At 31.2% G+C, this 12742-nt stretch overlaps 1 protein-coding gene across 1 annotated transcript; it reads right to left on the bottom strand.

Moving 5' to 3' along the window:
- Positions 1-4073: 4073 nt before the first annotated feature.
- On the bottom strand, positions 4074-12275 carry LOC119685416 (ankyrin repeat and sterile alpha motif domain-containing protein 1B-like). The gene is made up of 13 exons (XM_038099685.1): positions 11886-12275; positions 11225-11828; positions 10828-11155; positions 9869-9948; positions 9461-9799; positions 9159-9369; positions 7973-9047; positions 7665-7900; positions 7334-7591; positions 7083-7272; positions 4730-4975; positions 4518-4649; positions 4074-4287 (listed from the first exon to the last, which is right to left on the bottom strand). The coding sequence occupies exons 1-13, from the start codon at positions 12225-12227 to the stop codon at positions 4126-4128; spliced, it is 4203 nt and encodes a 1400-aa protein (XP_037955613.1). The 5' UTR covers positions 12228-12275; the 3' UTR covers positions 4074-4125.
- Positions 12276-12742: the final 467 nt, after the last annotated feature.

The following is a 12742-nucleotide window of genomic DNA, read 5'->3' on the forward strand; positions in this document are numbered from 1 at the left end:
ACAATAGACTTTATTATTGATTTTTATATTTGTATATATATTGTTAATCTCTTTAAACTTGTTAATAGAATTCTACAGATATTCAAAATTTGAAATATATATCTTTTAATTCTATGTTTTCTATTTCGTTTTATATATATAATATATTTGAAATAAATAGATGTGGAATATAAGTGAGAATATCTGCATAAAGCCCTTCTTCAACAATTATGGTTTCATTATTTTAAATTTGATTTAATATTCATTTTCTGTTTTATTAATATTAATAACATATGTCTGTCAAATTATTAAAAAGTCTGCTAAATAGATTTATTTGTGTATATTTATAGACTTTTAAATAGAAAATACATTTTTCACACAATTTCAATAGATACAATTTAAACTCATCAAGTAACAATTTTTTTTATATTAAATAGTAAAGGTACTTCTTAGAAAAACTTGTACCGGAAAGCAGGCTATTATGGAAAGCAACACATAAGCGCAAAATAATTTAAACCTCTATAAAATCTTTTAAAAGTTAAAAAATATTTCATACATGTATTTAATATATATATATATATGTATATAAATGAACAAATTTTGAACTAATAAAAGCTTATATTTAAATAAAATATTGCACGGAAATAAATTGCATAAATTTTTTTATGGATTATATTAAAACATTTTTTTGTAAGCAGCTGCTTATAACTTTAATTTTATATATAATATATATTTTTAAATTTTAATAGATTTTAACATTCACGAATAGTTCTTTATTTTAATATAACTAATATGCCAATTATTTGAGAAACATTGATTTAGATATGATTTTATAATTGCTACAATTTATTTATAATTTTTTATTTTCAAATAACAACAATAAATTTTAAAAATTTACATCAATTTTTTATTTTTAATTTGATATATTGTATGTATAGAGTTGTTGTATTTTAATTTTTTACATTGAAGCCAATTATTCATATATAAGTATATTTAGATTTTAATATTAAATTTATTCTTAATTTTGTGCAAGATTATTACACGCTTAATTTTTATATAAATGCTGCAGTATATGTTTAAATTTTAAAATTTAAATGCTCATGTTAACATTTGTTAAAAGTTTTAAAAAGTAATTAAAAATCGATTTTATAAAAAAAATACTTATACATAATAACAGTCGAAATAGCTGCAGTCATCATTACTCCTAAAAGATCTGCACTTCAGGGTTTACATTTTGCTTGTTTTCTCTAACATTGCGATCGATATGGCAAAATGGAAGCTTAATTTATGGAAGAATAAACAAAGAAGTATTTTAGATGGAGGAAATAGCAGAAACCGAAAATGAGAGAAAGATAGCGAGAGAGAGAAAGATAGCGAGAGAGAGAGAGAGAGAGGGAGAGAGAGAGAGAGGTAGAGAAATAGATAGCTGCCTAATGTACGGTTGAACTACAGTAGCAAGTTAAGTCGCTAGGAATGTCAAAAATGAAATAGAGTAGACCAATTTCTGTAGCACTGCGCACGATTAAACAATAGTCATTATATTCCATAAAATTGGGCTAGAGTAAAAACCGCCAGTTACTGTAGCTATCAACTATAGTTTAGTCCTAAGTTGGATGAAAGGGACAGGGAAAAAACAATGTGGGAAGAAAAAAAAAGTAATTGTAAAGGAAGAGAAAGGGAGAAAGAGGGGGGGGGGGAGAGAAAGAGAGCGAGAGAGACGGAGAGAAAGAAATATATATAGAAAGAGAGGGAGAGAGGGAGAAGGAGAAGGAGAGAGAGAACGAGAGATATGGCAACAGAGAAATATTGAATGTAAGAAATATATCTCTATTATCATAACGTAGTAGAAACTTAAAATTCTATTGCAAAACACAAACACGTGAATAAGTTATTTTTAAATATATTACAGAATCTATTCAAATTGAATAATGTTGAAAAGTATATTTGATTTCCAGTACACTTTTTGCATTTACTGTTTACACATCAAATTACAATATATATTTATTTTTTTACTGATTTTGAACTTTTCACTGATATCAAAAATTAGGCTAGAGAAAATAAACATTACGAAATGAACTTATTAAATTTAGATATAAGTATAACAGTAGGAATTATTTTTTTTTAAAATCAATGACTTTGTTAAATTATATAGTAAAAAAGCAAAAATTTTGACACTATTTCCTTTTGAAGGATATGGTACTCATAAGTATAATTAAGAAAGAATTTACTCGCTCTTTCAAAATTGCAAAAGTTCAGTGATTAATTACATTGTTGTGTGGAAGTGTTAGTTTCGCTTATGAAGAGCTTAAAGCTCATAAGAATAAAGTATGAAGCACTTACTATATGGCCAATCAAAACCACAATCTTAGGGTTTCTTACAGAAGTACTGTAATGCATTCCATTTCATATTTGCTCTCAATGCAGCAAAAATTAAAAATTTGAACAAGACTTGCGAATAGTAAGAAGCTATACTACAAGAGAGCAAAAAAAAGAAAAATAAAAGTTTTTGAGTAAAAACATAAACGCTGGTTTCTTGGAGCATAAGGTTGGAAGAGAGTTTGAAACGAACAAACAACAGTAATTACAGTTACGTTAGAACGTTAAGCAGTTAACAAATGTTAACTCTCCTGAATTGGGAATTTCTGTACGGTTGCAATAAGTTAGTTAGTTAGTTGTGGTTGGTAGGCACGTATAGTAATGATAAAAGTCTTGCATTGAGGGAAATTGTAAAGTAGTCTCGATCATTTCAGTTCTTTTATATTTTATTTTCTAATTAGTAAGTTAGTTGTGATGGGAGGAGGTACGGAGCGTCATTAATTAGATAAGAAAGCCGTTTTGAATCCACATATCCTCGTAATATCTAGCGAGAGGCATTTATAAAGACAAGGGTCTGGCCAATGTTACTGCTGGAGATATCGCCGAGTGTGTTTAAGAAGGTGGATTCCAGAACTTAAGCCTAGTTCTGGCCAACCCTAAGCACAGTCGGTGTTCTGGTGTCTTTTCATTGAGATTGTATTTTCTAAGACGAGTCTTCTATAAATTTTTTATTATTTCAGAACACCTGATTGCTAAAGCAAATACTTATAATATACTGGTGAGAGATTTTTTATTGTATTAGACAAGCGTTTCTTAGCGTTTCAATTTGGAACGAATCACTTAGAATGAATATAATGAATACTCACTCATCTTACTTACTCATACTTATGACACGTTATCAAGGATATAATGTTAAAATAGTGGCTATGATCAATAAAATGGAGATGATAAATTATGAACTGCAATAATTCGTTGTAGTATAGCATATTATCTGGGATAAGGCGGAAAAATCTTTGTTCTGCATTAGAATTATGTTGTTATGGACTCAATATTATAAGGTATCAATAAAAATGGAGTACAAGCAGCTATGCATAAACCATTGAGTGCAGCATAATGACTTCTAAAAATATTTCCATTAAATTAAAATGTTATTACTTTGATTGTTTTAAGCTCAATATTAACATTTGTGCTATTAAAAATTGTTGTGCGGTATTTTAAATATAAATACAAATGTCTTAATTCATATAAGTATATACATAAAAAAGTATAGTTCAGTTTTTAATATCTTGTCTAACTTAAGACTAAGTAAATTTTTAAAAAACTGCCTTGTATATTTTTAAAAATTAAAACTGTTTAAAATTTTTTTTGTGCCAAAAAATAAAATTAATTACAATAAATGAAATAATTTTAAATAAATTAATTTAAAAATATTTTGTTAAAATTTTCTATATTATGACTAATATATCTTTATATAGTATGAGTGTATTAACGACTAGTTTTGATAAATTTTTTACTTTGGTTATTTGTGTATATAAACATATGAATAATATCTTTTTTCACAAAAGAGTGAAGGTTTTTATTAAAAAAAGTCTCCGAAAATTTAAAATATCCACTTATTCTGAGTCTAATATATCTGCAGGATATATCATCAATTAAAATAAATGTTAACTAAAATCCATATACGAATCCATCAGTAATATAGTTTGTATGAGATGCTTCACTACTTCATATAAATACTTGAGCTAAGTATTCAAAAGTTTTATAAATATATATGTTTATGTACTTGAATATTCATATATAGTGGTCTTTCTTTTTGGTCTTTTATTTATCTTATGTTTGTTGTGGTACTGCTAAATCAACAACAATAGTCTCATCTGGAACTGTGATGTTTTCCAGAGCGCTCGATGAGCATATAATCCCATCACGCAATGCTAACTGATAGGCAACCTCAAAAGCTTGCCCAAGAGTTAATATAATTTCAGTTGCCAGATCCTAAAGTGTAGAGGAAGTGTTAATTGTTATAATAAATAAAATCAGTTTAATATAATAAATAAATTAATTTGTTTAAATTTAGTAAGAGGCTTATGTATATATACTTCAATATGTTTTGGAAACATTTAGTTTTCAGTGTTTACTTATAAATTCATGATTATGGTATTTGTGTAACACATATATGTATATAAAAATATATATATTTTTCCCATATATTTGTTTACACTTACCGTACTTTCCACATTGAAGACGTGACAATAGTGCATGTCATTCTCTTTGGTTATATACGCGAAATGTCTTAAGTCATCTGAATCCTGGCAAGCGCAATTAATGTTTTGTATTTCATGTTCACATATTGCGCGCTTCAAGGGAAAAATATTTATTTAATATTATATTTTAGTTTATACATATAAATAAGCAGTTTAGTTACTAGTTTACTAACCTTATTGTTTATATCAATGAATTCTACACCACGATGGGATATGGCCAAATAGACTAGTGCACGTTTCTGTCTATTAAACGAAGTATTCCTATTTAATTTACGTTGTCGTTTTTGTTGTTCAGCATTTTCTGGTACGGAAGACATCATCATATTTGATATTGTTTGTTCATCACGTTTTAGTTTCTGTATTGATTTACGAGTCGATTCAGTGCCACGTAATTCTTTCACAACCGTTGAGCCCAAATACTGTTAAATGGAAAGCAGAACAAAATCATTGTCATGTAAGTTAGTCTCATGTGAGAACAGAAGGAATAGTCATATTTTACTTTAAGGAAATAGGCAATTGGTTAGAAAACTAATTAATTATTTAATTCAAATTTTAGTGTTAGTAACATTAATATTTATAAGTGACATCTAACGGAATATTCTAGGGGGGAAAATGTGTGGTCTGCTAGAAAAAATTTTTTTTAAGTTCCGTTTTTGCAGTATATTGTATGTATATCATATTTTTAAGGGGGAAACTTGATCCATAAATTCTTATCCTCTTCCTGGGTACGTCACTCATCCATATGAAGGGAGCATGTTTTTATTTATTTTAAAATAATACATGTATGTTTTCTGGGGCATTTAGTAAAACAATGTTACCTAACACCCTATCAAGTGTTTAGCAATATCTAAGAACTTAAAAAAAAATAATTTAGAATATATAGATAGACTAAGTGAAATTAGTTGGATTTCATTTTAACTGATTCAAACAAAACATTTTCTTTTGATTGTTTCTTTATTTGAGAGATTGTAAAGTGGAGTAATAGTTAAGACGGTTAATAATCAAGATATCAATACAACAAGAATGTAATTTAATTAAGTTTTAAAATTCCTAATCCTATAATACAAGTTATTCGGAAAATGTCAAATCCCTTATGTGAAGTTTGGGTATACACTTATATACATGGATAATATCCTCATCTTATTTGAAGTGGAAGTAAAGTGTATTTTTAGTATTGAATTTAATCGTTTTTGGTGATGCAAGTAGAAAAGATATTAAAAAACTTATTTTTTTGATTAATTTTAGTGTTAACTCACAAATACATAAATAAATATATTATGTGGGCCAATACCTCAGTGAGTATCTGCATCACTGAATGTCGGAGCAGAACAATTTCAAAACGTTGAAAAATTCTACTATTTTAGATATATGATCGCTGTGAATAGAAGCAATAAGCTATATGAGTAATCACTTCAGAATCCACTTTATTGGAAGTAGTAGAAAAGTAACTTCTGCGATTACGAGGGGTTTCTGGCTTACAATGTCCATATTTTTGTATTATAAATAACTATAACTTTTTAAATAAAAGAGATTGTGAATAGAAGAAATAAGCTATATGAGTAGTCATTTTAGAATCCACTTTCTTGGAAACAGTTGGAAAGTAACTTCTACGATTACGAGGCGTTGTCTGGTTTACGATGTCAACATTATTGTATAATAAATAACTCTGCCTTAATAAAAAACAATTTTGGATCGCTCAGAAATAATTATGATAACATTTCTAAACAAAAGCTGAGGTAAATGTCCTTTAAAAAGCTGGTCGTAGCGTTGAAAGGACAGGTATTGTCGGACGCCATTGAACAGATACAAAAACGGAGAAGCTTGAATGAACGCAGAACTGCAGTACAAAATTATTTAACTTGATGAGGAGTTATTGATCTATGTTATAATAAGGAGTTTAGGGGAATATATCTTTATGCAGACGCAAAATATCTGGAAATGTTGCTACCATTTGAAATTAGTCTCATTGAGCAACAAATATGTTACATTCGGTTTCAATGTTTATTTAATAGATAATTAAGTAAATGATATTGAATATCGCATGAGAAATAAGCAACTTCATTGATACGGTAGTTAAACTATATATAGTAGATGTAATAGATTCTCAATAGGATTGAGCTAAAACCGTATTCGTATATTTCTATAAAATGTATTTATACTTTGTGATAGAATACCATATTAGTTTATTGAGTCTCGAAACTTCTTGCCGCATATCAATTCAATATGCTTTATCAAGGGTAAAAGAACAATGTATGTTGACAGGGGCAATTGATTGCAACTACTTTTATAGTTAGAAATTAAAAAATAGCCGCACACTTTCTTGCATTTTTTATAGGTAACCTTATTTGAGTTTGAGACTAAACTAATGGATTTGAAATGAAGTTTTTTTAATAACTAAGTTTTCTGCATATTTAGACACTAGCGTCCAACACAGGATATTTGTAAATGTTAGGTTTGCTATAAGTCTAATTAATTAAATTAAATAAACTAATTAAATATTATTCTTAATATTATAGTTTCACTCACATAAACTTCATATTTGATCTGTTCATTAAGTAAAACATTTGCTGAGTGCCTCCATTTTGTGCGTAAATTAGCCGGCAAGTCTAAAAGTAGTTCAGATGGTGCACGTATCTGTAATTCTGGTTCTGGTTCTGGTTCCTGTTGCTGTTGTTGTTGTTGTTGTTGTTTGGGAGTAGGTGGTTGAGGAGCAGGTCTAAATTATCAGACAAACTGATAAAAAAATGCCCATAGTGTGTATCATAGATCACTCTTACCTATTTTTGCGATAACTAGTAATCGATGACCTTTGAGGTTGTTGTTGTGGTTCTTTTGGTCCATTTATGTTAATCTTATTCGTTTCATTATTTTCACCTAAAGGTGTCTTGGCAGATTTCGGTTCACGCATATTACGTATATACGCTACCGATTGTAGAATTCGTCGACGATGTCCGAGTTTGTTAATTTCTAATACAGTCTGTAATTCCACATCCCAAACCCCTAAAACGCTATCGATAGTATTATAAAGATGTTTACTAAAATGAGAAATTAAAAATTATCAGTAAAAAATTCTAACAAACTGATATATTGTATTCAATTTTTTATTACTTGAAGAATTCAATATATTCTGGAAGATTTATGCTATTGAGCCATTGTGTTAATGTAGCAACACCTTTAGTTTCTACCGCATCAGAATTAGTTGGCTTGTTTTCTTGCTGTGTTTTAAGCGGTATTTGAGCTTGAAATTCTGGTTTTGGTAGGAGATACACAAATCGCAATAACTTTTTACCGTCTTCTTCAGGTATATGTATGAGTTGTATATCTGATTCTTCAAAGACCCCGTTCTAGAAGTACATACAAATAATAAACAAATAATTTTTAATTAATTGTGTGTTGGATGCAATATAAGGACCTACCATGAATTTATGGTGATCATAGCCATTTTCAAAAAGAATGCGTTCCAAATGTAACAAACCTGCGCTACGTAATCTCACAGCCAGTTCGTGACGTGCATGCGGTACATCAATGTCATCAAAATCTAGCTCAACATCATGTGTGGGTGTTATATTGGTGTTTAGTATACCACTACCGAATGACTCAATGATTTCTGATATTTTTTTGCGCGCTTCCTCCGCATTGAATGGACTTAAAATGCTACTTTGCTGCTCAGAGTTAGTAGTTATCGTTGTATCTTCGTTAGAACTATCGTTGCGTTCATCGGAGTGACTGTTAAAGCTTTTGCGACTAACATCATCCTTGGGCGGTACTTCGGATTTCTCGTTGTGTTGGTATTTTTCTTCAGCATTGCTGCTGCCATTTCTTGTAGTGATTTCAGTTGTGTGAGCGCGTTGTGGTATTGGTGGCTTAAATACTTTACGTTCAGGCAAAATGGGTTTCGTTGGTATCGGTGGTCGTGTTCGTTGCTTTTGTGGCTCTTCCATAACTAAAACTGAAGAACTATGTTGTGGATTGGTTTTTGGTGTCTGTTTATTAAGGGCCGCTAGTGACATATTACATCGTACATTAATTGTGGAACCCTTAAAGAGCCCGGCAAAAGGATTATCTCCCACAAATTCTTCTACACAATCAGTGGAAACACTATGATCAGATAGAGATACACTGGAACTTAGCGAACCAGAAGAGCCTTGCATACCGCTGGCATTATATAATGGCAGTGTTGGATTTGTTGTAGGTGAATGTGAGTAAATATATTCGCAAGCATCTGGTGCAGCAGGTAATTGCCTTGGCGGTGAGGTGCCAAAATCAATCATCATTTGTTGTTGTAGTAGTGCAGATCTTCTTTTATATTCTTGACTTAAAGGGCGAATACGTTCGTGTATGGTACGTTCAGCTTGGCTAGATGATGGTGGTGGATGATCAGGTGTCGGTGGCTGTTGATAATTAGTGGGACTACTGGGTATTTGTTGTTTAGCATCACTGTTACTGTCACTCGACATAGAGTAATGTTCCTTATCATTCATCTGAATGGAACTAAAAAGAAATAAACAAGATTAAAAAAATAATAAACGAATAATGAATTAAGAGATGTTCAATAGAATACAACTGAAGAGAATTTAGATATATGGAGCATTTGGAACTTACCAGCTGTTACGATTTCTTTTAAGTTTTCTATTTGGATTATAGGATTTAAGTGTAGGATTTTCACAGTTTATAATTTCTTTTGAAATACTTCCAACATTACGGGGCGTAGGTATTGGTCTTTTCATTGAATTGGTCATTTCCTGATTTGAATTTGGCACATAATTTTCATTATACTTTTCTTGAGAATAGTTTCGTTTCTCCAACATATCAGCTGATTAATAAATAATACATTATAATTACAATTGCATTAAGCATATGACAAAATGTTTGCCTGAATTATTCTAAATTTAAATTCTACTTACTACTTGAGCTCATAGAAATGCCGGCCGTTGAGCGTGTACTCTCACGTGCACTTGCAAACAAGCCATGCTGACGATCACGCATTTGATTCTCATCAAAACTAATGCCGCTTACACTACCGTGGCTTTGATGAGAGTAGGGGCTGTCATTCGATGAGGGACTACGTTGGTGGCGACGTGCAGATGACGATTGCTGATGATTAGGTGAGGTGTAGCTAAATACTTGACCAGTATGTGTTGGCGATACTGATAAATTACGCCGCGGTGGTTTTTTAGGTGGTGCTCCAACGGGGGCAAAACTACTTAAAGGATAGTGGGGAATATTGCTCCCAATTATGCCACCTTAAGTAAAATAAATAAAGTGAAGTTTCCGAAATGAAAGAAATTAAGTGATTATTTTGTTTTACTTACCTGTTGAGGAGCGAGAACGTGGAGAAACTGTAGCTGGATCAAAACTACTCATGGAAGATGAAGGGCTTATGCCCATTTCACTAAAGAAAACATAGAAAGGATTAATGAAGAATGTAATGTAAATTGTTTAGAGCATATTCAAAGTCGTCAATAAATGTTCCTTTCATCTGACTTGAGTTCGAGAGTTAAAATGAAAATAGTTATTGTGTGAACTATTGGTTCTGGGATCCTGTAGAGCGTCACTAAATACAGTTTCATTGCAATATATAATATAAAAATGAAATTAAATTCAAATTATTGAGTTTTGAGGGCCTACTTTTGTAAGTCAAACTATCCTGCCTGGAGCTACAAGAGACAGGTTAATTGCTTTCTATTATAGGATTTATTTTAGGTATATTTTTATACAGAAACGTGATTGATTATTTTTATTATATGAGTTTAGTATATCGTAAGATACATATTTATGCAAAAATTGTTTTTTTTTTTGTCGACTGTCGACTGATAAGTCACTGTGATAACAACTTTTTTCTGGTTAATTTTAAAATATTTAATAACTTCTATTACAAAATAATTTTTCTTTATGTGATTTACTAAAGATCTGACAAAATACTTAAACTTTTTTGAGGATATGTATGATATATAAAGGTTAGATAAGTAAAAAAGTAGTGATAATGATATGATAGCCTCTCAAAATTGTCTTTTTCTTGGATTATTTTCTTATTCACATAATGTGAAGTCAAATGTTACAAAAAATTTTATGATTAACGAAAGTAATTCCATAAATCCGTGGTTTTTGATATTATTTGTTAAATAAATCTTACTGATTGACAATGATAACTGAATCACACTTTAAACTAATTATTTTCAAATGTCTATGAAGTGTCATTTGCTACTTTGTATGATTGATTTGCGATCTGAATGTATGTCCATATTTGAAAGCCCAATTCTATTACACTTACTTTTGTGAATTATTGGAATGACTATGTACAGGGGAGTTAATATCATGGTAATATCGGCCACCACTATTTGCATCTTCAGGCTGTAATCCACTATCTAGGGATTTGCCACCATTGTAAACTCCAGTGCTGCTGTAACGCTGCTTGTTGTATGACGACTGCTGCATGGAATGTGAGTGATTAAGCAGATGATTATTGGAGTTGAAGTGATAATGGTTATTGTGTTGCTGCTTTTGATAGTGTTTGTTGCTGTTGTTGCTATGAGGTTGTGGCTGTGGATGACGGTAAACAACCTCTTCACTATCGTCTGTATCCATTTGGTTGCGAAAATCTGAAAACAGTAATGAATGAATATTTAATAAGTAAGAGTGAAGACCAAATCTCGAGAAAGTTAATTTACTATTTATCACGGCAATTATATGTTTGGTGACGTGCGGTGGAAACTCTTTCAAAATGTCTAACGCAGTGCGTCCCTCGGCGTCGGTGGCATTTAAGTCTACGCCAGCTTTGAGTAGTGTACGCACAACTGATTCTTTGCCACACAATGCTGCTTCATGCAGGGCAGTGCCGGAAGGTGTTAGTAGATTGACACTTACACCGGCTGCCAATAAAACTTCGACAATATTTTTGTGTCCATTGCGACTGGCCAAATGTAAACAAGTATGAGGAAATATATGACGTGTTGGTGTACTTGGCGCTGAAATTACCGATGGTGATGAAGGTGAAGATGTTGATAGTGATCCCGAGTGCTGCAATGGTGATGAATGTCTTGATCTATGTTGATTTTCAATGGCACTATTACTATAAATCGCTATCAGTTCAGGATGTGCGCGTATGAGCATTTGTACTGCTAATAGGCGGCCATATTGTGCAGCTAAGTCTAGAGGTGTTTCCCCTCGTGTATTACTCATATTTGGATCCGCATCATGTGCTAGTAGCACTGCTAATGCACCAGTGTGTCCGTGTTGTGCAGCGCAATGTAGTGGTGTTTCATGTTCAATAGTCTGTGAGAATAAGAAATTTAATAGAATGTATTGAATTAGTTGTTTCATAGGTATTACCTGTAAATTAGGATTAGCTGGTCTATATGGATGTGATAGTAACATTTTTACGATTTCCTGATGTCCCGCCCAAGCAGCCAAGTGCAGCGGTGATGAACCGCGTGAGTCCGGTAAATTGGGTGAGGCTTCATGTGCCAAGAGCAATCGAACAATATCATTATGTCCGTTAATGCATGCATGGTGCAACGCAGAGTAACCTCCGCTATCTTGTACGTTAACACCTGGTCCACGACGTAAACTTGCTAAGGGTCCTGCACGTTTCGCTTTTTGACTAAGTACTTTTTCAATAAAAGAAATATTTCCATTGCGTGCAGCTTCCAAAAATTCTTGGTCCTTTCCCATGCTGTGTGCAAAGTGTATAAGTGCAAAGTTGCGGAGAATTTGGGTTAGGTGCAACTGAAATTTACACGGTGAAGATAGGTAAATTATTAAAAAGTAGTAGTAAAACATAAATAATGGTTAATATTTCGAAGTGACAAAGTTAAGGAATATTTGTTTTGATAGTTTCAATTTTCATTATAGTAAAACCAGATGGAATAAGTACACTTTTAACATTCTATTATATTTTAAAGACTGTGAAAATCGATGGTATAAAGACTTTCATTTGACTATATTGTAATAAAAATAGTAAGACAAATAATAATAATTGCAAAAAACAGAGATGAAAATCAAGAAAGAAAAATTTTTACAACCATTTAAATTATAGCATGGATAAGATTTAAAGTATTACTAAAAAATAAAGTTGAAAATGCTGTCACTAATATTCTTGGTCATTCCTAACCTTATAGTGACTGTCACAATTGAAGTATGCATTATGATAAATGTGACATAGTATAACGTAGAAGTTATCACCAAGA

Source organism: Teleopsis dalmanni, chromosome 2 (assembly GCF_002237135.1).
Source record: "Teleopsis dalmanni isolate 2A chromosome 2, ASM223713v2, whole genome shotgun sequence".
NCBI classification, from domain to species: Eukaryota; Metazoa; Arthropoda; class Insecta; order Diptera; family Diopsidae; genus Teleopsis; species Teleopsis dalmanni.